The 24,423-nt window shown below is 43.7% G+C and overlaps 5 protein-coding genes across 5 annotated transcripts; 2 read left to right on the plus strand and 3 right to left on the minus strand.

Moving 5' to 3' along the window:
* The first annotated feature begins 507 nt into the window (after nt 1-507).
* LOC128707920 (UDP-glucosyltransferase 2) lies at nt 508-8,311 on the plus strand. The gene is made up of 6 exons (XM_053802877.1): nt 508-647; nt 2,198-2,381; nt 5,346-5,642; nt 7,203-7,867; nt 7,944-8,066; nt 8,185-8,311. The coding sequence occupies exons 1-6, from the start codon at nt 508-510 to the stop codon at nt 8,309-8,311; spliced, it is 1,536 nt and encodes a 511-aa protein (XP_053658852.1).
* LOC128707922 (chymotrypsin-elastase inhibitor ixodidin-like) lies at nt 3,106-3,517 on the minus strand. The gene is made up of 2 exons (XM_053802880.1): nt 3,394-3,517; nt 3,106-3,314 (listed from the first exon to the last, which is right to left on the minus strand). Exons 1-2 carry the CDS (start codon nt 3,515-3,517, stop codon nt 3,106-3,108), a joined length of 333 nt encoding a protein of 110 aa, XP_053658855.1.
* Nucleotides 3,905-4,412, minus strand: LOC128707921 (uncharacterized). Its single transcript, XM_053802878.1, has 2 exons — nt 4,265-4,412; nt 3,905-4,119 (listed from the first exon to the last, which is right to left on the minus strand). Exons 1-2 carry the CDS (start codon nt 4,410-4,412, stop codon nt 3,905-3,907), a joined length of 363 nt encoding a protein of 120 aa, XP_053658853.1.
* Nucleotides 8,312-9,703: 1,392 nt separating the features above from the next.
* On the plus strand, nt 9,704-10,061 carry LOC128709268 (chymotrypsin-elastase inhibitor ixodidin-like). Its single transcript, XM_053804256.1, has 2 exons — nt 9,704-9,785; nt 9,850-10,061. The coding sequence occupies exons 1-2, from the start codon at nt 9,704-9,706 to the stop codon at nt 10,059-10,061; spliced, it is 294 nt and encodes a 97-aa protein (XP_053660231.1).
* A 446-nt stretch (nt 10,062-10,507) lies between these two features.
* On the minus strand, nt 10,508-22,070 carry LOC128719806 (sensory neuron membrane protein 1). The gene is made up of 7 exons (XM_053813443.1): nt 21,933-22,070; nt 21,654-21,811; nt 11,755-12,151; nt 11,387-11,683; nt 11,106-11,309; nt 10,856-11,034; nt 10,508-10,775 (listed from the first exon to the last, which is right to left on the minus strand). Exons 1-7 carry the CDS (start codon nt 22,068-22,070, stop codon nt 10,508-10,510), a joined length of 1,641 nt encoding a protein of 546 aa, XP_053669418.1.
* Nucleotides 22,071-24,423: the final 2,353 nt, after the last annotated feature.

The following is a 24,423-nucleotide window of genomic DNA, read 5'->3' on the forward strand; positions in this document are numbered from 1 at the left end:
TTCACAATGTAAACGATATTGAAACAATTCGTTGATTAAACACAACACTTGCGGAGCACGATGTCAGTGACAGTGCGATTAACGTTAGCACAAAATTGTTTTGTTTTGCAACCAAGTGTGTACTCAACGATAAGTTTTAATTGCAGCATATCATCATATCCAATGTAGAGATGAAATCAATTGATGCAACATGTGGAATTAACAATTTGGAAGATTACATTTAAACGCACCATCGATTACTTTGTGTTGGTCGATGTATTCTGAAGAGGACTTTCGACAGTTTGCCAACAGCTCGGCCCGGTTTCAGTTCGTAACGGTTAGCAGTTTAATGGACAATTTATAAATGCCACAAATCAATCTGAACCCATTTGCTGTAGAATAAAACGATACTTTGTGAAACGTCGTTCGCATCCGTTTCGCTGTAAAAATCTGTACCTTTGACTTTTTTCCGTTTTATGTTCTTTTCCCCATTTCTAAAAAACAGCCACCATCAACTAGCACAAAACCATGACACTGCGGATCCTGCTGCTGGCGGGACTGCTGGCCGCATCATGCTGTTCCGGTTCCGACATACTGATGATCACGATGGGTGGCACCAAATCCCACAAGATCCCGTTCCTGGAGCTGGCAAAGGGGCTCATTCCACGGTAGGTACTAACAACCTGGCGTAGGTTAGATCGTTAACGGTGTTAAAGTAAGCTTACAGCCCGACAGTTTGTGCGTCCACTGCAAAGGTACTGCACCGGAACGCGGTTGGTCTCGGGCGTAGATACACAAGCTATTACGGCACCGGTGAACCCGGGAATTGGATTATTGGATCAAGTGTTCTAGGGCACGTGCAGTCGCTGTGGAATTAATTTTGATCGTCGTTAGCTGTTTTTCTTGGTGAGCTTTTTCCCCATTTTTCATCAAACTGACTCTCTACGAAAGATTCATGGCTAATTGAAAAGCTGCCAGTTAGCATCAACGCTCACTCTAACGATCGACACGACAAAAAAAACCAAACCCTTCACCGAAAGCTTTGGTTCGTTATCATACAGCGTGTAATCCTCACCACACGGACTTCGGTATGCCCCAACGGGATGAAAAAAGAGTAATTGCATAACCCCTCGAAACGCCAAACTAAACGTCGTATGTTGTGGGGAGTTCTTTCGAATCCATCAAACGCGAAGCTGCGTTAGAGCGAGTTGTTTTCAATTAGGAACACAGTTGTAATACGCTAGAACAATTATATTGTTTTAGGTGTTTAGGAAATTTTCAAATATCCTTCTGTAATCGATAATGGTGTGAAATAATCATCATCTCGCCGTATTTGTTTTTTGGTGGAGTTCTTGGCAGATTATAAATCACATCTGTTTCTCAATATCGAATGAGTTACAGCGCACCATAAATAACTGCAATTGCAATAGTTCTACTCCAATCCTAATTCTAATGTGCGTTGAAGTTTTTTTTTTGTATAGAATGTTTACTTCCTAATAATTTACTTAATTTTACATACTTAATTTAACTTACCTTGTCCTATTTTTGAGTTATACCTAAGAACTCGTTCGGTCCAGTTGTGATTTGAACCCAGACCGGGTGTATTGTTGAGCCGCATTCAAAGAACGATCAAGACAGATATTAAAACCTTTTTCAACATTCCAAATATGTGTACACAGTGGCACTGCAATAGGCCTGCATCAATTGTTGAGCTATTGAAGAAGCTGACATAATTGTTACATAAAATTTAGAATGGTAATAAAATACCAAAGCGATGATTAAGATCGACACATTATGCGTTATATAGGTCCTGAAATATATGCTGGATTTAACTAATCAAATCGCAACATAGATCGTTGCTAACCACTTCCAATTATTCTAATCGTTTAACCTCTTAATTAATCGGCATTACTTGGCAACAATGTGCTCATTTGTGCGGTAACCAGCAAATGTTTCAGTCGATACTTTTATAAAACACATTGAACAATTTAAACATTAGGTTCCTCGGTAGATGGTATAATGTTATCCCTGATGACTACTTACGTGAAATAGTAAACCTCCAAACTATCTAAAACCGAGCAGTGCAAAACACAACTGCACAGTGGAACCGTTTTGCCCAATGTTCTACTAGCACACTGCGATTGTTCCATGTTACGAACCAGTAGCTCATTCTGCATCACAAATTTTCAACCAGCAACATTGTTCGTTTCTTCACCAGTGGCCATAATATAACGTTTCTGAACGGGTTTCCGGCTGACTTTACGCTGCACGGTCTGCAAGAGGTAACACCATCCGGGCTGGTCGAGTACATTCGGAACTACACGAACTGGGATCTGCTCGGTGCACGGATGCGCGGTGATATGCCCCTGTCCCTGTGGGATGCTTTCCGATATTCATGGCAGGTAAGTGTTTTTGTAACCCGAAATTCATGATGTTCATTTTAAGCATTTTATTCGAATGATGCGGAAGTAAAGGTAAAACAGTTTGTAAAAAAAACAGTCTTAGCACAGCAAAATGGTAAAGGTTTACGCTTGGTTTATCGCATTCTCGCTAGTAACATCAAACTGTAGTAAATGACCTCATTTCGGTTCTCCATTCGTTATGTGGAATGTTTTCACAGTTTGTCAATGTTGTTTCAGTTAATCAAACGACTTGGGATGGTTTATCATAGTGTGCAGTGATGTGATACACTTTTTTGAGGGCTCAGAAGAGTTCTTTGGCTCAGATACGAGCCCATCACCTCCAACAGATACAACAAATTCCTGAACATAGTGCTTTAGATAAACTTTGCTTTGCTTGAAGATAAAACTTCCTAGCCCAATCAGAGGTTCAGTTGTTGTGCATGAAACAGAATGGGTATTTATAAGAAAAAGCTGAATTTTTTTGTTAAAGTGTAATCCTGATCATGATTGAAAGATCTCTTGTTCAATTTATTCACCAATTTATAGTCTGTTATGTTTGTTTCCTGGGATAATACTTTTCAGTGCTTTTATTCATCTAAAAAATGCTGCGTGTCACGATTGAATAAAAAGTAATTATAATTTTCCTCGAAATATGAAAGATATGCCTATATTTCGTAAGGGGTTTTACATCAGTACTGCATCATACACTAACTTCGCTTAGAATTTAACCGCTGTTGAAGCCCCGGCGTAGGTAAACTTGGCAGAGACGCTTGGGCATACATTTGCCTCCCTCATACTCCCGGACGAATCCCTCCATGCAGTAGCAACCTTTGGTGCATTTCTGTTCGCAATTGATTTTTTTGGTAAAGCACGATCGTTGGAAGCACTTTCCGCAACATTTGTACTCTTCGTACTGTCCGTCACATTTCTCCACTGAAATTGACGAAATCCGAACGGGAAGGTGTTAGTTTGTTCTAGCGGCGAACGATACGCATACTCGCAGACAACTTACCGACTTCGCACGGTGGTTCTTCGACTTCGGTTTGTTCGGAGGATATTTCCTCCGGCGCATTGTCTGCGTACGCAACACCAGCCAACAACACTAACCCCAGCAGGGCAACTACAAACACCTTCATGGTCGAAAATGGCGAACAACTAAAACGAAGGATTTATTCTTCCAAAGCGCCTTAAGCACACGCGTTTGACGGCCAGAAACTGTTCACGAGGTTCTTGGTGACAGTACAAGATTTTTATAGTCGCTTCACTAAACCGTTAGGTTAGGCCTTTGTCTTGTCCTTCAGCTGTTTCAACAGACAATTATTTTCTGGAATCAGTTTCTTGTCATCGCATACACTGTTTGCCCACAGTTGGCTAGACACAATGACACGCATTCGAGGCGACACGCGTAAAGACTCGAAGGCGTTGTAATGTTTGTACATCAGGATTTCAACCTATTCTACAAACAATTCTTTAACAACGCGTACAATAGTTGGTGAGCATCAAGAAAGGAAACCCATTATTTATTATAAGCTTTCATCATAATCAGACAGGATTGGCAATACGGGTCTTTGGCAAAACAGTTCCGGAATGCATCGCCCGCCGGGGAATTCTCGTACGTAGCCCTCAGCACAGTAACACTCCGAGAAGCACTGATCGCCGCACTCGATTGGGGTGCCGAAGCAGGTCAGCTGAAAACATGGTCCACAACAGTTGAACTCCTCATCCACCTCACACTCCTCTAAAATAAGAAAACACAAGCGTATAATGATGTTAATATACGTACTGGAGTAATCTTTTGAGGAAGGACGCACTCAAATATTCCTGAGCTAAGATAAAGTTTCCATTGAAAAATGGAAAATCTCCTGTTTTGGACGAACACTTACTTGTTGGAACACAGCGCCCCTCGGGTTGACTTCCGCGATTGCGTTCGCCAGTATAGTTTTGCCCAAGCGCATATTTCGTGTCCTGAGCATCTGAACGCCCAATTATTGCAGCCAGCAACGCAACGCAGCAAGACACAAACAGTTTCATTTTTGGAGTATGCTTCTCTACTCAACGAACGGTTATGAAACTACCGCCAGAATCTTCTGACAAAGCGAAACAGCAGCTTCTCGCTATCGAATGCACTATGCTTCACTGAGACTCGATCGTACAGGGTCGTCTATTTATTGATTGCATCTCAGCCAGCCGCGTGGAAATATTGCACAATACAAACTGTCGACGAGCTGTTTTAGTTCCATGAAGTGATTTCTCAACTGAAGTGTGAGTACATAACAAAGCCATGCTGTGGATGGATGGATCTATGCTTCTGTTTTATTACCAACATGGGCTACTTGGGACTGTTCATGTCGTATACGTAAAATTATTGTCTAATATATCTGTAGCCAGCACATTCTCCAATATTCGCCCCAACACCCCATCCAAAACAATCTGTGGAGTTAACGATGTTCACTAACTGTGAACTTTTGAGAAAATTTCATAAGTACACACATTCCTAATCCCCGGCACAGGTCGTACAATGTCATCGCTTCAATGCACAAACCATCACCGCACAAGTATCCTATCGTCAAGTGGATACCAAAGGATAACCAAACAAATTGAAAACCCCTGCAATTCCCCACTAGCAAAAAGTTGAATCAAGGGAGCTGGCAAACACTCGTAGTCGTGGCATCGAGGAATGGTCACGAGTGGATGTTCCGTTTCGAGTGATGTTTTGCTTTCTCACTCTATGTACGTACCAGTTCTTGCCACGTTCAGGCAAATTGATTTGATGCTTTGGAACGATCCTTTCTCTTCAGAAGACAAGTGACAAAGCGTTGGTACTTATTCGTTAGTTTAGGTACAGATTCTTACTTTTTGTTAGTTTCGTTTGTCGTTACCTAGGTAACAGTCGATTATTATAACAAGACGAGTAGAAGATGCCACATCTCCTTATCAATTGTTTTCATTTCCATCTCTTTGCAGGTGTGCGATGCGACGCTAGAGGACAAGGAAACGATGGACCTGCTAGGCCGAAAGTTTGACCTATTGATCTTGGATGGAGCGTTCCCGGAATGTGCGCTGGGATTGGTATACCGACTTGGCGTGCCGTTCATGTACATCAACACCGTCGGGTTCTACACTGGGACGATGGCGTGGGCCGGAAATCCGGTACCATACTCTACGACACCGGTCTTCTACCGGCCGGCTACGGATGACATGAACTTCTTTGAGCGCCTATCAAACACATTCCACACGCTGATAGCTGATGCCGTCTACACAGTAAGTATGGCCACCGAGACGGAAAACTTGTTCGGTGTACGGCAGAAGTGTCTGGTGAATGGTTTTGCTAACATAAACTGGCAGTGGTTTTGATTCTCCATTGAACACAAAATAGGCGAGCCCATCCTTCGAATATCGTTGTGCAATTAGTCATAGCGTATCGTAATTTGGTAAGCGAGTTTAATTTAAACGCCGTAATATGCTGCAGCCTGTAACCGTTCTAGAGAACTCCTTTCACGTTTATGTTGCCCCTTTTTGCTACGCCCTCCCCCCTCGTAATGTCCAAACACGGCCCTAGCCGATGTTGTGCCAGTCAAATATGCCTCAGGTTTCACAGGTCAGTCACAGATAATTACATCACTAATTATTCCAGATCGACATGATCGGTGCGGCTTAATGGCTTCACCTTTCCATCCCGCGTTAATGCTCACCAATTACGTGCCGGGTTAGGAAAATATTGACCCGAAATGGGTGGACATTGTGCTGTCTGTTTAGCATGAAACTTTATACCAACTCCGTGCGGGGCGGTTGAATAATAACGTTCTTGTAATAATCAACCCTCAAACCGGATGGGTGGCAAAATTGTATCATCATGCGCTAGAATGTTTCCTAATTCCTGTAGTAACTCCGCATTCGGTACATCAATCATCGCCGGTCATTAGCGGGAAGGGATTAGCGCTCACTAATGAGAGTTGCGGTATGTGATCGAGTTTATTAAATTGATACTTTTTACCGCATTGATAGAATTATTGGTTTAGTAACGTTTGATCTCACAGTCGCGTTGCTGGTGAGATTTACGAGGCATGCGTGTAAATGGGTAAATATTACGCACAAGTGGCAACATCCCCGGCATAACACATGCTGCAAATTAGAACTTCGTCGGTCGGCCATCGACGGCACACGTTTGACGTTCATTTTAAGCTGCTGTTTATCAATCCAACGGCGACATTACAACGGCAGTGCGAAAGACGGGTAAGGCTGACGCCCTTGGATGTTACGTCGTTCGTGTTTGGAAAGATGGAAAGGCAGTGTAGCGAAACCGTGCAGCGCAAATGTGTGGAACCTACACGACCTCTAGTCCAGGCATCCTAACGCGTACGCACCGCCATCGCCGTTTTCAGTGACACACCGTAAGCATCTTGCTAGTCTTGGTCTAGTTTTGGAGCCTGCTGGTAAAACATAGTATAATTACCATGTTCGTCCTCCCCGGAGCTAGGTTCGTGTACGGCATGCGTACCAGGTAACCCTGACACCTTGCAGCTAAACGTTGCCACCGGTATCGTCCCGACGGCTCAGAAGCCCTCTTGACCGGTTTCCCCGGTGTCAAGGGTAAGAAAATCGCTTCGCATCGCGTATTTCTCAGCATCCTTGTGTAGATTTACCAAGTTTTGTTGGTCCTTTCTAACGTCCGAAAAGTACAGATAATTAATTTCGCATCACGTTCCGATGGATTGTCCCGAAACATTGAACCTCCGGCACGCAAACGCCAACCTCCAATAGCCGGAAATAACACAATATTAAACAATTATCGTTCGCCGGTCCTTCCGTTTCCGTTTGCAGCCCTCGATGATGTACCTACAGCACATGGTTCGCCGTCATCTCGGTTCCGATGTGCCGAACATTTGGAGCCTGGGACGCAACGTTAGCTTTATTCTGCAGAATGGACAAGCCACCGTTACCTATCCCCGGCCGCAGCTACCGAACGTGGCAGAAATCGCGTGCATTCACTGTAAACCGGCGTCTTCGTTACCGAAAGACCTGGAAGACTTCATTGCCGGTGCGGGTGAATCCGGCTTCATTTACGTCTCGATGGGTTCCTCCGTGAAGGCGGCCAACATGCCGGACCACCTGCGCAAGCTGCTGGTGCAGACGTTCGCTCGCCTACCGTACCGGGTGCTGTGGAAGTACGAGGCGAGTCCGGCACTGCTCACCGATCTGCCGACAAACGTACGAATTGCCCGGTGGTTACCGCAGCAGGACATTCTCGGCCATCGGAAGCTGCGTGCATTCGTAACGCACGGTGGGTTGCTCAGCATGTTCGAAACCGTGTACCACGGTGTGCCGATCGTGACGATGCCGGTGTTCTGTGACCATGACGCGAATGCAGCGAAAGCCGTCACCGATGGCTATGCGCTCAGGCTGGAGCTGGAGACGATAACGAGCGAAAAGTTGATACGCGCCATCCACAAGGTTATCCACGATCCCAGGTACCGCCGGGAAGCGAAGTAAGTAACCGTATTTGGACGAAGCGTGGAGGTTGGAGTGGAAATTTCAACTTTTTTTCCTCTAACTCCTCTTCAGGCGACGACAGATTCTACTCAAAGACCAAAGATCTACACCGCTCGAGACGGCCATTTACTGGACGGAGTACGTGATCCGTCACAATGGTGCCTATCATTTGCAATCCCCGGCACGCAATTTAAAGTGAGTGATGCTGGCGCACCATACAAAAGAAGAAAAAAACGTCGTACTCTAATGACCGTCTAAGTATGTTTGCTGTGTAGAAAAGAGATTAATGCTCCCATGTTTTTTTTCCCTCCAGCTTCCTGCAGTACTACTGCCTGGACCAGATGCTATTTTTCATCGGAGTCGTTTACCTACTGCGCGCACTGACCCGACTGTATCTGAATTCGCGGATAGTTCATTTGGGCAAGGAAAAACTTCACTGATCACACCGGACGGACGAGAAGATGTACGACTAACTTATTACTAGCCCTGTTTGCTAAACGGAAAACAAAAATACGACTAGCCAGCACACAGTGAGCTGAGTGTCCCGTTTGTAATTTGCAATAGTGCATTTATGCAAAGTATTGCTATCCATCGAATTGAATGAAACCCTCAACCGTGAACGTGTGTGCAATATTTTTGACTTTATCGTTGTTTCATTAAGTGCTTGCATGCAGGAGAAAACAAAAAAGCTAATAAGCATTGCTCTCGAATTAATAAATGTGATATGTTTATTTATGTTTTGCTAGAGCAATACAAACCCCTCCTCAGTGTGTGGGAATGGTTAAACCATAGGCACAGCACACATACATCCTTTACGCTTTGGACCCAGAACGCGGCACGAGGAAGCAGTTCAGAAATCAATCAAAACAATACAATTGTGAATAATTCTTAGTTGTGATAGATATTCGTACGATGGAAAGAAGTTCGGAAGAATAACAACAATAACAACTACAACGACGCGTATGGTAATGATAATGATAGTATTGTAATGCAATTTATTGCAAGGCCGGAAAAAATGTTTCTAACGCGGCCGGACTAGCATCTGTATTTATTGGTATGGGTATACACTTTTGCTCATAAGGGAACGAACGTGCGTAAAGCAAATCATTGTTTTGTTGTTTGGTTGAATTCAACATTGCATTATGTTAACGAAACAATCAAACGGGTAAGCCTGTAAAGATAGTTTAACTGGGGATGTTTTTTCTTTTTAAATATAGCTTTTATAACCGGTGAAACAGAACCTTGTAAATTGAATGAACACTACCTTGTAAATACATAACACGTACAACAGAGACTACATTGCTTTAATAAATTATTGTGACAAAAAGGGCAAGCAGTTTTGTTTATGTTACTTTTAACACATTTACCACATACTCATTTATGAAACACAATGAGTTGTTTTTCGACGAGAGGTCTGATTGCGATCGTTTCTTTCGTTGCTGGAGCGAAAACTTTGACACCTAAATGTCGCTGTCCATTTTGAACACAATATTGCATACCCGCCAGGCGTCTACAGTAAAATATTTGCTATAAAACATCTTGTCGTGTTGCTGTTGAAAAAATCACAGGAAACCCTGAAATGCTTCCTTGTCGGGTTTCTGAAGGCGTAAACATCTAACAGTAAGAATGGCAACAACAAGTAGACAACAGACTACGGAACAAAACAACCCGACTGTTTATATTTGCTCAGATGAATTAGCTCAGCTTGTACCAGTGTGATGTGCGAACAACAACTACAGAACATAAAAGCTGAAGCGGAAATATCATCACTTCGAGGCCTTTCGGTTATAAACCAATACCGTACTACCGTGATCGAGTGTAACGTTGAAACGATGCAGTTGACTTTAATTCTCTGTTTTATAGCGATCGCAGGATTCGCCACAATCCATGCCCAAAAAGCGGGATGCGTTAAAGGTAATGAAGGTGTGTTGGCAGCAACATAACGGTGTTGATTTATTTTGTTTCACGCCCATTGCAGAAGTCTGTCCAGCGAAAGAGAAGTATCAATGCTGTGGTTCTTGCGTTCAGCGCACGTGTGCCCTGGAGGATGAAACTACGTGTCCGGACGTTTGCTATAAAGGTTGCTACTGCAAGAAGGGTTATGTGCGGCAGTTCGCACCGAACGGTCCATGCATTCGGCTGAAAAAGTGTCCCCGTACCATTCCAACCGCAGCACCGAGCAAACAGTAGTTGATCGAACCCTTTTCGCTACCTCGCAAGCAATTACCTTTTTGTGGAATTTTTCATTACAGAACGTTAAGGGCAATATATTGAGTTGGGTTTGAACATTATATTGATTTGATTGGCGATATAATTAAATTCGAACCCTTCGTGATTTGATTGTGCATTCCTCACATAACTGTTACCCTCAATATGTGATTGAAGAGAAAATCTAATAAATCAAGATCGCCTGCAATGCGTTCATGTGTCATATTTTAATACCACATATTGATCTTCCTGGAAATAATAAGGTCAGTATCGTGTAGGATTAGAAAGTTTCAGTACGTAAACGAGAGAAAACAACAGATTTAGCTCATTTTTTTTCAACATTCTTGTCAATAACACGTGCCAAGTACTAACATCTATCTACCACAAACAAGTGAACAGTAAAACTGCAGTTCAGCACTGCGCCGTTTTTAGTATCGTTCCTGTCGTAACTCCGTGGCTAACATTTTCGGTGGTTTATCCAAACCATCGATGACGGGTGGCAGGTTTTTCCCAAGCGATACATCCACAACGACCTCCTTACCAGACGGCGTATTCGTATCGGGCGTAGATACATCAACCGGTGCCACGTCCGTGGTTTCGATATCCTTGCGAAAATGCATATAAGCCGAACCGACAGCACCAATCGTACCGATGATGATGGTCAACCATTTAACGGTTGCATTAAATTTGAGACCACTTTTCCAGGCGCGAGGGTAAACAAACAAGAGAGAACATTAATTTCCGGACCTATCTCGTGTTGAGTGCAGCCAACTTACAGGAACAGTTGATACTTAAGCTGATTGGTCCATGTTTTGTTGAGGGATGCTCCTTCCTCCGCCCAAAACATTGGTAAAATCACGTTCGGCAGCTGGCCAAATACCTCGTGGTCGTTAATAGGGCCCAGCTCCATGCTAAACTGTAAACGTTTTGCGGCCGAGACAGGACTTCCGGTAAACTGCATATCAAACACGACAGTTATCGGTATGAGTTGTTAGTTCGGTGGATTTCCGTTGTACATGAACTTACCAGCTCGAAGTGAATGTACACATCGTGGGCTTCCTTGTTTGGTTCCAGTCCATCCACCGCTTCGATGAGCTTCGGATCGGCATCGTAAAAGTGAGGCTTGGAGCCGATAATAGGCCCACCCAGACACGGAGACAGATCCATCGTGCCCTTCGGTGGACAATCATCAGGCGGATCCCGACAAAAGCAATGGTTGTGAGGCTCGTTCTAGAAACATCATGAGGAAAACAACGAAACGCCAGATCGTACCACCGCCAGATCGCTTACCGAACCGAACAACTCACCTTCAGATCGCCAAAGTCCAGCTCGAAGTAACTCATCGGTAACCCGGCGTACTTCGATTTATGCACATAGTGTGCACCAATGGAGCGACAAATTTCCGGCGACCAAGCCCACAACCGATCCTGCATGGTTAGAAATGGTGGGAATATTGTCGAATCAGTACCAATGTACTGGTTACACTCGTCACCATCCCAGATATCCATCTCCGTTTCGTCGTTGTACGAAATCACTCGTCCAAGGTCGCGTATATTCTTCACACCCCGGTACACAACCCAGCGGCCAGCCTCGGTATGATTACGCTAACAATGCACGATGGAAACGCTTCCGTTGTAAGATGAGCTTGTTTGCCGTTATAAGATATCAAACTTACCATTCCAAAGAACGAGAACTTGTAGTGCGTTTCGTTGTACGGGCTGACGGCACCCTCGGAGTCCATTCCGGAGCACAGCGCTTTGGCAGCAAAGTCTTGGCTGCTGCAATCGATAAATATGCCGTCGAACAGCAGATCCATGATGCGCACCTTCAGGAAAGCGGACTCCAATGGATGGAACAAGATATTGATGCCTTTCTTTACCAGCGGCATCATTGCTTCACGGTCACGCTGCACCGATAGCAGGACGCTCATAATCAACGGATGTGGTACGGTGACGATTTCCTCCCCGGTTAGTGCGGATAGATCGGGCCGGAAAATCCATGTGTTGCGTAGCGTGAATGTAAGTGTGTCCTCCTCAACGTTATCTACGGTGTCGTACTTTTCCTTCCACTCCCTAACAGTGGGAAAAAATAGTGGTAACATTTGTTTGGCTAGTTACAATAAAGATTATCATACTCCAAAAATTGATTGATTGTTTAACCTTAAAAAATAATGCAATTTAAACTACACATTCCACTCAAAATAACTGGGCCAGCGGGTCTAATGTTGAAATTGTCACAGCATTCAATTCGGTTCAAAGCTACAAAACCCCACATTTGTATGACGTATACGCTTCTCCCTCCAAGAAGATATATGCACAGATGTGCCAAAAACGTCTTTGCAGTTAAGAAACGGTTTTGCCCTGGTATACATTTTTGCACAAAATTAAACCAGAGCAATTTCAAGGTTATTCTACTTTTTCAAACTCTTATCTAGGTTTCTGCAGGCATTCGTGTAAGCAAAGATAGGTTACCAGTACTTGTGTAATATTCGAAAGACATTGATGTGGAATATGCACTTGGTAAGAATTCATTAAGAAGAGTATTTGTTTGCACAGTTGATTTTGAAAAGTACTTAAATTATCCCGCGTCATGTACTGCCATCGTTTTGCTGTTTCATCGCCTGCAAGCGCACCAACGATGGCAGTGACTGTGATAATTTTTGTTTTGTTAAATATTTTCTCGGTTGGTATATCCGCTGCCGGTAACCAAACGGATACCACGATTAAAATTGGCGCAGCTGTTGCTGCAGCCGAGACATCACCTCCAGGCACGACGGCTAGTGATACTACAAGTCCTCAAACGGAATCTACTCCGGTGGACTCCACCAGTCCTGGAACGGAGTCTACAGCAGTGGACTCCACGAGTCCTGATACGGAGACTAGCCCAGTTGACAGCACAAGTCCAGACACGGAACCCACCCCAGTTGAATCCGCAAGTCCGCAAACGGAACCTATTCCAGTTAACTCCACAAGTCCTGAATCGCAAACTACCCCCGTGGATACTACAAGTCCTGAACTAGAAACCACCCCAGTGGATACTACAAGTCCTGACACGGAATCTACTCCAGTTGACTCCACAAGCCCTGATACGGAATCTACCCCAGTAGAAACTACAAGTCCCGAAACAGAATCTACCCCAGTGGATACTACTAGTCCTGAAACAGAATCTACATCTGAAAAACCTGATACAACTGTAGTAGATACGACAAGCCCTGGAACGAACACTACCCCAGTTAACTACACAAGTCCCGACACGGAAGGTACCTCTACGGCTGCATCTACGTCTGGTACACCAATAGCTGGTGCTTCTACGGCTGCTACTACAGCCGTTACCGCTTCTTCAGTTGCCGCTTCAGTTTCCACTACTGCCGCTACGACGGCTGCATCTAGTGGACAAACGGTTCCATCTGCATCCGGTTCTACTTCTTCTTCTACTGCCGCTACGATAGCCGCATCCGGTTCCACTACTGCCGCTACGACGGCTGCATCTAGTGGACAAACGGTTCCATCTGCATCCGGTTCTACTTCTTCTTCTACTGCCGCTACGATAGCCGCTTCCGCTTCTACTACTGCCGCTACGACGGCTGCATCTAGTGGACAAACGGTTCCATCTGCATCCGGTTCTACTTCTTCTTCTACTGCCGCTACGACTGCTGCATCTAGTGGACAAACGGTTCCATCTGCATCCGGTTCTACTTCTTCTTCTACTTCCGCTACGACTGTTGCATCTAGTGGACAAACGGTTCCATCTGCATCCGGTTCTACTTCTTCTTCTACTGCCGCTACGATAGCCGCATCCGGTTCCACTACTGCCGCTACGACTGCTGCATCTAGTGGACAAACGGTTCCATCTGCATCCGGTTCTACTTCTTCTTCTACTGCCGCTACGACTGCTGCATCTAGTGGACAAACGGTTCCATCTGCATCCGGTTCTACTTCTTCTTCTACTGCCGCTACGACTGCTGCATCTAGTGGACAAACGGTTCCATCTGCATCCGGTTCTACTTCTTCTTCTACTGCCGCTACGATGGCCGCTTCCGCTTCTACTACTGCCGCTACGACGGCTGCATCTAGTGGACAAACGGTTCCATCTGCATCCGGTTCTACTTCTTCTTCTACTGCCGCTACGACTGCTGCATCTAGTGGACAAACGGTTCCATCTGCATCCGGTTCACCTTCTTCTTCTACTGCCGCTACGACGGCTGCATCTAGTGGACAAACGGTTCCATCTGCATCCGGTTCTACTTCTTCTTCTACTGCCGCTACGACTGCTGCATCTAGTGGACAAACGGTTCCATCTGCATCCGGTTCTACTTCTTCTTCTACTGCCGCTACGATGGCCGCTTCCGCTTCTACTACTGCCGCTACGACGGCTGCATCTAGTGGACAAACGGTTCCATCTGCATCCGGTTCTACTTCTTCTTCTACTTCCGCTACGACTGCTGCATCTAGTGGACAAACGGTTCCATCTGCATCCGGTTCTACTTCTTCTTCTACTGCCGCTACGATAGCCGCTTCCGCTTCTACTACTGCCGCTACGACGGCTGCATCTAGTGGACAAACGGTTCCATCTGCATCCGGTTCTACTTCTTCTTCTACTGCCGCTACGACTGCTGCATCTAGTGGACAAACGGTTCCATCTGCATCCGGTTCTACTTCTTCTTCTACTGCCGCTACGATGGCCGCTTCCGCTTCCACTATTGCCGCTACGACTGCTGCATCTAGTGGACAAACGGTTCCATCTGCATCCGGTTCTACTTCTTCTTCTACTGCCGCTACGATAGCCGCTTCCGCTTCCACTATTGCCGCTACGACTGCAGCATCTAGTGGACAAACGGTTCCATCTGCATCCGGTTCAACTTCTTCTTCTACTGCCGCTACGACTGCTGCATCTAGTGGACAAACGGTTCCATCTGCATCCGGTTCTACTTCTTCTTCTACTGCCGCTACGACTGCTGCATCTAGTGGACAAACGGTTCCATCTGCATCCGGTTCTACTTCTTCTTCTACTGCCGCTACGATGGCCGCTTCCGCTTCTACTACTGCCGCTACGACGGCTGCATCTAGTGGACAAACGGTTCCATCTGCATCCGGTTCTACTTCTTCTTCTACTGCCGCTACGACTGCTGCATCTAGTGGACAAACGGTTCCATCTGCATCCGGTTCTACTTCTTCTTCTACTTCCGCTACGATGGCCGCTTCCGCTTCCACTATTGCCGCTACGACTGCTGCATCTAGTGGACAAACGGTTCCATCTGCATCCGGTTCTACTTCTTCTTCTACTGCCGCTACGATAGCCGCTTCCGCTTCCACTATTGCCGCTACGACTGCTGCATCTAGTGGACAAACGGTTCCATCTGCATCCGGTTCAACTTCTTCTTCTACTGCCGCTACGACTGCTGCATCTAGTGGACAAACGGTTCCATCTGCATCCGGTTCTACTTCTTCTTCTACTGCCGCTACGATAGCCGCTTCCGCTTCCACTATTGCCGCTACGACTGCTGCATCTAGTGGACAAACGGTTCCATCTGCATCCGGTTCTACTTCTTCTTCTACTGCCGCTACGATAGCCGCTTCCGCTTCCACTACTGCCGCTACGACTGCTGCATCTAGTGGACAAACGGTTCCATCTGCATCCGGTTCTACTTCTTCTTCTACTGCCGCTACGACTGCTGCATCTAGTGGACAAACGGTTCCATCTGCATCCGGTTCAACTTCTTCTTCTACTGCCGCTACGACTGCTGCATCTAGTGGACAAACGGTTCCATCTGCATCCGGTTCAACTTCTTCTTCTACTGCCGCTACGACTGCTGCATCTAGTGGACAAACGGTTCCATCTGCATCCGGTTCTACTTCTTCTTCTACTGCCGCTACGATAGCCGCTTCCGCTTCCACTACTGCCGCTACGACTGCTGCATCTAGTGGACAAACGGTTCCATCTGCATCCGGTTCAACTTCTTCTTCTACTGCCGCTACGACTGCTGCATCTAGTGGACAAACGGTTCCATCTGCATCCGGTTCAACTTCTTCTTCTACTGCCGCTACGACTGCTGCATCTAGTGGACAAACGGTTCCATCTGCATCCGGTTCTACTTCTTCTTCTACTGCCGCTACGATAGCCGCATCCGGTTCCACTACTGCCGCTACGACGGCTGCATCTAGTGGACAAACGGTTCCATCTGCATCCGGTTCAACTTTTTCTTCTACTGCCGCTACGACTGCTGCATCTAGTGGACAAACGGTTCCATCTGCATCCGGTTCTACTTCTTCTTCTACTGCCGCTACGATGGCCGCATCCGGTTCCACTACTGCCGCTACGACGGCTGCATCTACGTCTCCTACACCAATAGCTGGTGCTTCTACGGCTGCTACTACAGCCGTTACCGCTTCTTCAGTTGCTGCTGCTTCCACTGCTGCCGCTACGACGGCTGCATCTAGTGGAAAAACAACTTCACCTGCATCCGGTTCTACTTCATCAACTACTGCCGCTACGACGGCAGCAACTATATCTTCTACGCCTATATCTGGTGGCCAAACGAATTCATCTACATCCGGGACTACTTCTTCAACTACTGCCGCTAACACTACTGTCCCTGTAACAACAGTCCCAGTAGGAACTACCAAGAGTGGAAATGCTACCACTGACGCTTCTTCCACTACTGATCTTACGCCAATAGCAGGTGGAAACACGACTCCTACTACAGCCGTTACCGCTTCTTCATCTACAGTCACTACCTTTGCGCCAGCAACAAGCCCCCTTACCACATATTCCTCACCTCCTACGGTAACCAGAACCACAACATTAGCCCCAACATTACGTACCACGACGACTGAACCTAAATGCATTCCGAGTAATTATTTGTTTTCTTTTCGTTTCATTATGCAGTATTTAATTTTATTCTGTTTGTCTTTCAGAAATGTGTGTTAAAAACGAGGTGTTCCTATGCTGCGGATTGTGCAGTTATAATACGTGTCGAGGATGGGTTGGATGTCTCGATACTCGCTGTGTGCAGGGATGCTTCTGTATGGTGGGCTATGTCCGTGCCCATCCGAAGGGACCTTGCATTCCATTCCGGAACTGTCCTACAATATCATTCCCATTCGTCATCCGAACGTAATGGTCCGACATCAGAGCGTTCCAGTGTAAGTGCTTAGTAATTCTAGTTGTATAGTTATCCGTTGTATTGCATGAAAAACTAAGAGTATCGATAGGAATGAATTCACAGCACTATGTAGTTACTAATAAACACATGGTTAAATAAAGTCTAACATTGTACTTTACTCGAGTTTCTCATTCAGATTAATAAGTGAGTGAAAAAATTTCCGTCGAAGATTCCGAACGTAGTGCAACCAGCCATAAGTGAATACAGCTCCTACTCGAATAGAACAGAAGACGAATAAAATAAAAATCCGTTTAAAATGTTTGTAAACATGCATACAGATATTAAAATGAAAATATGTAAGTCATACATCGGTAAACGAATGGCCAGTAGCCACATGTTCACTTAATATATTCAATAGTTGGTTTCACTTGTCAAAGGAACGAAACATTATTCAACGACCGGTATATTGTGTTCGACACCCTTGGCACTTATACGAACCTTTATTTCAAACAATTTTTGCAATTCAATCGTGAGATTCAATGTTTAACCCAGACGCGTAACACTTGCATTTATTGGTTAAACTGACAAGTTCGTTTGACCAGCTGTCCTTACGATTAGAATGATGAAAACATTCGGTTTCAGAATTTTCCTGTTGTGAAACAGTATACGTTATCAAGTTATTACTGTCTTGGACCTACCGCCCGAAGTAGTTGTGAAAATCATAGCCACATGCAAGTGTAAACGCACCACTGCAACTGCATAACACATGATTATCAACCAGTTAGCTCTGGTTCTGGCACTGTTCTGCAAGGTGAAAAACATGTTCGACTATTTGCCACAACAGTAGCGCCCAATTGAGCAAAACAATATCTGCAGTATCTGAAACTGAATCCGCAAAACTTGTAGGACACATTGTTTAAACAGTTGGCCAAGTTCTACATCTAGAACATTACCTGTCTGATGCCATATAATGGCGGTGCGAAAGGTGTTCCCATTTGCAATACGTGTTACGTCGGGCTCCTAATTCCTGTGTCTGCAACATTTTTAACAATGAAGTGCTTGGTGATATTACTGCTTGCTTGTGTGGCTGCGTGTTGCGCTCAGCAGTTTGTGAAGAACAAAGATGTGTTGACGTGTTTCCGCCATAGTACGCACGAGCCATGTGATGCATCCAAAGATCCAATTTTTCTAAACTGCTCTCTTATTTTACAGTGGAATGCGGTAAAAATGAAATCTATCGATGCTGTGGCATGTGTTTCGAGGAGACGTGCACGGATAGATCGAGAGACAAGCTCTGTGATGCACGATGTTACAAAGGATGCTACTGTGATAATGGTTACACTCGCAAACGGGAGGGTGGATTCTGCGTGCCGGATAAGGAGTGTCGTTCCGTCGTAGGATAGCGTAACAGTTGGTAATCTGATAACAGTGGATATTAAAGAGTTGAATACTCGATATCCAAATTCCAACTGTTAATGAATCTTATGCAAATAAAAGCGGGAATCATTGGGAGTGTCAGAATAATTATTTACTGCATTAGTAATATTGGTCCGTTCACTGTTGCATGAACTGTTTAAGACCAACTATGAATGTTGACGTTCTACCGATTTAACAACTCTATGCCGATTAGCGTCTATGCATCAAAGTTAATCATCTGGTTCGATTTTACTATTGTAATTTGTATAACTTATTGTTAAAATTTAATTAAAGGTGTATCCAAGAATCCATTTTTTGTTTCCATTATGTCGTCATTCCACTACTCGTTGCACAACTAACGTGTTATAAAATCACAGATAATTGGTTCAATCACGAGTTTGGAGGCAAAGTATCGGTAGTGGGTCATGAATTCTAGGCGATAGAACACTCTAGATAGCAAAATTGGACTTCTCGAATGTCATGCGATTCAGAAGATTTCAGTAAGAAATTAAATGCTAGACATCTTGTAAACTGGTACACCTACTGGCACGCGTTTTAGATTTTTATTAGTTGCAAATTTGACAATTCATTTCAGTCATAAAAAAACGATGACCACAACAGAATCACTACAAATTTGTTTTCGTCTTCTTTCGTTGCCCCATGTCACATCCTGGAAATACACCTCGTTGTTGTTAAAAAATTAGACAGACGAAGATCGAATCCTCCCACAACAGTATGGAAAACACTTGTTCAAATTGAAACAGCGGGATGTACGTATTGTTTTGAACCTTTCTGAAACAATCGAATAAAGTATCGCACACGAGTAGCGATACAGTCAGTATACACTTGCAACTAGAATAGATCCACAGACAAGAAACATGGTGTCGATCAGCAACATTATTTTTGTCTTCAGTCTTATAATTTGCGCTGCGTCAGCATTAAGCCTCCCAAATGCTTCACCTTATTGCGCAGCCTTGCAAAAGAAACCAACTAATGGTAAAAATCATGTAAATTAGCATTTATATATTCTAACCTAACGCCATTTCTATTAATTACAGGTATAATTGCGGTGCCAATTCCTCGCTGCAGGGCGAACGAAGTTTATTCGTGCTGTGGCACCTGCTTACAGAAGACTTGTTCAACTATAAAAGTAAATGTTTACTGCTTTCTCTGTGTAGAGGGATGTTTTTGTAAACCAGGATACGTGCGTAAGTCGTCCGGAGGACTCTGTGTCCCGGTTTCTAATTGCTAAACTAATGGTCACATGGTCACTAATGTGTACAATCCTGATATTTGTTAAAACAATTTAGACGAAATAAAAAATGCAATTGACTATTGCATTTGAACAGTAAACTTGCGGATGTAGAGAAATTTCCTCAGAAAGACCGGTTGGCAGACAGCTCCCTAGCGCATATTTCACCATCAATGTTATTGTCGGTGCTGACTGTTAACCTCAGATTTTTTTGCAGGGCCCCAGGGGATGCCAACATCAACTTGATTTTTGCCTCGTTAATCTCCAACCTGAGTTTTTCCCAAGGCCGCCTGCTCAACCCTTTGGTCTCCGCTACGTAGGAGAGCCTTAAACAAATGATGTCTATGTCATCAGCGTATGTCAGGATCCGGATTGACTCATAGAAGATTGTCCCCGAAATTTTAACCTCCGAGTCGCGGATGGCCCTCTCTACCGCTAAGTTGAAGAATAGGCAAGCTAACCTATCTCCTTGACGCAGATTTTTGGTGGTAGCAAAGGGTCCCGAGAGTTTTTCATTCACCATCACTTGTCATTGTCATTCGTACTAGTCTGGTAAGTTTGGCCGGGATTCCAAAAGAGTTCATTGTGTCGTAACGTTTTACGGAGTGTCCGCCATCTTCTTCTCCAAATTCGCCATTTCCAAGATCTTCCGCATGGTGAAGATTTGATCTGTGGTTGAAATTCCGTTTCGGAATTCCCTCTAATAGTTTCTAACTATCTTTTCAACAGATGGAACAAGGCGATCTTGTAGTATCTTGATCAGCACAACAATCTCAAGAGGTCTAGACCATCCTCTTCTCGCTTTCTTTGATTTTAATTATCCGTATCCGGAAAGTCAGTCTAACGAACGGAGGATTGGTCCGGAAGCGATTTTGAACCGGTCCTGTCGTGTGAAAACCGGTGTCCCTACGAAGGGGGAATATGTTGTAGGCAGTATTCAACACCGTAATACTCCTGTACTTGCTGTACAATTACACGCAGATATACACTTCGATGTTGTTAAAAAATTACACAGACGAAGATCGACTTCTCCCACAATAGTATGGAAAACACTTGTTCAAATTGAAACAGCGGGATGTACGTATTGTTTTGAACCTTCCTGAAACAATCGAATAAAGTATCGCACACGAGTAGCGATGCAGTCAGTATACACTTGCAACTAGAATAGATCCACAGACAAGAAACATGGTTCCGATCAGCAACATTATTTTTGTCTTCAGTCTTATAATTTACACTGTAACAGCTTTAAGCCTCCCAAATGCTTCACCTTATTGCGCAGCCTTGCAAGGGAAACCAGTTAAAGGTAAAAACTTATACTGTAAGTCAGCATTTGTATATTCTAACCTAACGCCATTTCTATTAAATTCAGCTGGAGTTGTGGTGCAAATTCCTCGCTGCAGGGCGAACGAAATTTATTCGTGCTGTGGCACCTGTTTAGAGAAGACCTGTTCTCAAAGAAGAGATGTTAACTGCTTTCTCTGTGCAGAAGGATGTTTCTGTAGACAAGGGTATGTTCGTAAGACGGCCGGAGGAATCTGTGTCCCGTTGTCTGATTGCTCCACTATTGGTTAGAGATGCCGAACATCTTGATATTTGTTAAAACAATTTAGACGAAATAAAAAGTGGAATTGACTATTGCACTTGAACAGTAAATAAAAACGCCAATATAGTTAAGTAACTTGCCCTAAATCCCATAACCGATAATATAATAAACTATGATATGACTAATAATAAGTGACTAATATACTACACTTGCTGCATCAAATTTTCACTTGAGGATGTAAAATTATCCGCCTATACATACTCAAAGTAAAGCGGCCCAATATCCTTGACACGCGGTTTCCCGCCGCGCATTATATCGTCCGGATTCGTCACGTTGAAGATGTGTAGCTTAAAATCGAGCGGGAATGGAATCTTTTCAAACATGTCGCGTATCTGTGTGCCCGGTTTCAGCAAGACGTTCTGCAAATGGTTCGAATAACGAAATTTTCTTCATTAATTTCCACCTCATAGCCATTAGGTTATTTTTTTTTACATGCCGAAAACCTTAACAAGATAGCGTTCGGCAGCTAACCAAGCATACCTGTTTGATCATGAAGCGCAAAATGGTTGGAAATATTCCGTAGCTGAACACCATTCCACAAAATAGAACCAGTAGATAAATCAGTCCAATTTTCTTAAAGTTCTTCTCTTTCAGATCCATTTTGTCGATAATTTTCATGATTCTTCACAATTATTTACAAGCGACGTGCAAAGTAAAGAGGAATTCTATTGATACAACATTCCCTAAAGAGATTTTATTACACTTTTGATCAAACTGAGAAAATCGTATCAATTTATTCGTGCAATATCGTTCAATATATGATCACATGTGTCTTAGTTTCCTATTTAAACTTCCCGTTTCAACAGTTTACGTTTCAATCCACCAAACACCAATCGTTGACTGAGTGGCGTGCCAAATAGTAAACCCATCGATAGCTTCTAGCAAATGGTGGAGGTCACTTCAAAGATTCAAGTTCGCTTGATGTGCAAAATCCGATGTTTTTTTTCCATTATCATCATCGACCGTATCATTGCTGTAAAATGGGGGAAAGAGGCATAATTGCGATGTACGCGCGCGCGTGTGTGTGCGTGCACGTATGATATCCCAACCTTGGATTGTGGAAAAAAGGAAAATATGGAACTTAAAAAACACAAGACGTCATTTTGAAACTGTGGTAGTAATGTTATTGGCGGGAATCCAATGCCACGTCGCACTTATTATTGTCCCACATCGGCCGCCTAGTCCTGCGAGGTGTCCTTAAACGCGTTAAACACTTGCTATCCTATTTTGAGAAAATGCAAATGTGCTATTGATCGACGTGGGAAGGACTTGTCTCTGTTTTCAATTGCCCCGCCGGCGGGTTGCGGCCAGCCTTAGTGTAAATGATGTAATAAATAATGTTAATTGTAGGTAATTAGAAGAAAAAATGCTACTGGTGCTAGGGGTGCTGCTTTGCGATGCGAACGCACAATAAGTTAGAGTAGGCGGTAAAATAGTTTAAGCAGGCTGTTTGATAACTTCATGGTATAGCTTATGTAGCAACAATTGTTTTGGAACTTGAAGTATATTTTATTTGTAAAAATTTGTTATGCAAGTTAGTTAAAAATCATATAAAAAATAAACATTAAAGAAAATATTGTTTTTGCTAATAAATGGATCGATACTTCATTTACGCTAATCAGCATTTCGCAGTGAAGGACAGAGTTAGAAACTCGCAAAACAATAAATTATCATGTCCGAAAATGTATACAAAAAATTAAGAAGAACCGCTACACCAATGTGCTTTTCATCAATCACGGAGGATTTAGACATTGTCAAGTTTTTTCTACATTTTCCATCAACTCGCCGGACGGAAACTTTATCGTGCCATGCTGCGATCCGATACGTATTGAACAGTGAAAACAAAATTACAGGCCAGTTGTTTTGTTTCCTCCCCGTTGCCGGCTTCATATTGCTGTAGGTCATCAATGCATGATGAGCACTTTACCATGACAATGGATGACTCCAGGGCGAACGATTGGATTTAGATGTTAAGGTGAAAAATAATTGTACCATTGGTAATGCGAACTTGTCGATGCCAGGGGGAGTTTCTGATCAATCGTGGAAACAAAATACTTGGCTGTTGGTGTTTACGGTATATTGTATCTGTGTTTATTGTGTTAGAGAACTTTCTACTTGAAATTTAAAATTTGTACGTTAAACTGGTTAAGAAAATCATTTCTTCAATATTCCCTTGAAATCCTTCTTCCACTTAAATCTGTGTAATGGAATCATGTGGGGGAATGAATTATAGGTTAATTAATAAATGGGCCGGAAGAATGGGCCTATACTTTTAGGGCAAGAAATAATCGACACACATTTCCCATTGCCTCTAATCCGGATCAAACCCTTATTGCAGATGCACCCTCCAACACACGGCAAACCGGTGCATGTGCTAGCGCGTCTAAAAGTACACGTAGGCTCTCCGCATTTGCAGCATGTGTAACGTTCTTTTGGAGGGCATGTAGGTGCTGAAAAATAAAGTGACATAAAACGCAATTACATTTACAATTCTACTGAAAGATACCCAATACTGCAGAACAAATATTACTTACTTGGTGTCAAACCGTTCGTACACGCGGAATTAGGAGCATCCTGACCGTGTACATCGCTAAGTACGATAGCAATGATTAACAAAAGCAATGCGAAATGAATCTTCATCCTGGATAACCGAGGTATGTACAAAATCTTCCCTTTACAGCCATAATGGGATGTTTTATACGAAGTACCATTCAAGGTCTGGTTCCAATTGGACAAACAATCTGTCCAAAGTTGTGCTAATGTTTTTGATTTTCATCGACAGACAAGGTAATATTGCACAACAATAAGAAAACAAAATACGCGGAAGTGAAATATTTCGTACCGGAAAACAACAATGTGAAAATTATGTTGAAAACGTTGCACGTGTCTTGTGCGCAACAGACAGAAGTATACAAACATAGGTTTTTTAACGTTCTTTGCGTGTTGTTTATTCATTACTTTTATGTTTTCT

The sequence above is a fragment of the Anopheles marshallii genome, chromosome 2, assembly GCF_943734725.1.
Source record: "Anopheles marshallii chromosome 2, idAnoMarsDA_429_01, whole genome shotgun sequence".
Taxonomy (NCBI): Eukaryota; Metazoa; Arthropoda; class Insecta; order Diptera; family Culicidae; genus Anopheles; species Anopheles marshallii.

Excerpts from the sequence above, each read along its gene's own strand:
- LOC128709268 (XM_053804256.1), top strand. The coding sequence starts at position 9,704 with ATGCAGTTGACTTTAATTCTCTGTTTTATAGCGATCGCAGGATTCGCC. Across the intron at positions 9,786-9,849 it reads AAAAGCGGGATGCGTTAAAG|AAGTCTGTCCAGCGAAAGAG; the intron begins GTAATGAAGGTG and ends CGCCCATTGCAG.
- LOC128719806 (XM_053813443.1), bottom strand. The coding sequence starts at position 22,070 with ATGAAAATTATCGACAAAATGGATCTGAAAGAGAAGAACTTTAAGAAA. Across the intron at positions 21,812-21,932 it reads TGCGCTTCATGATCAAACAG|AACGTCTTGCTGAAACCGGG; the intron begins GTATGCTTGGTT and ends AACCATTTGCAG. Across the intron at positions 11,684-11,754 it reads AGTTCTCGTTCTTTGGAATG|CGTAATCATACCGAGGCTGG; the intron begins GTAAGTTTGATA and ends GTGCATTGTTAG.
- LOC128707920 (XM_053802877.1), top strand. The coding sequence starts at position 508 with ATGACACTGCGGATCCTGCTGCTGGCGGGACTGCTGGCCGCATCATGC. Across the intron at positions 648-2,197 it reads GCAAAGGGGCTCATTCCACG|TGGCCATAATATAACGTTTC; the intron begins GTAGGTACTAAC and ends TTTCTTCACCAG. Across the intron at positions 2,382-5,345 it reads CTTTCCGATATTCATGGCAG|GTGTGCGATGCGACGCTAGA; the intron begins GTAAGTGTTTTT and ends ATCTCTTTGCAG.
- LOC128707922 (XM_053802880.1), bottom strand. The coding sequence starts at position 3,517 with ATGAAGGTGTTTGTAGTTGCCCTGCTGGGGTTAGTGTTGTTGGCTGGT. Across the intron at positions 3,315-3,393 it reads AGAACCACCGTGCGAAGTCG|TGGAGAAATGTGACGGACAG; the intron begins GTAAGTTGTCTG and ends CGTCAATTTCAG.
- LOC128707921 (XM_053802878.1), bottom strand. The coding sequence starts at position 4,412 with ATGAAACTGTTTGTGTCTTGCTGCGTTGCGTTGCTGGCTGCAATAATT. Across the intron at positions 4,120-4,264 it reads GGGGCGCTGTGTTCCAACAA|AGGAGTGTGAGGTGGATGAG; the intron begins GTAAGTGTTCGT and ends TTCTTATTTTAG.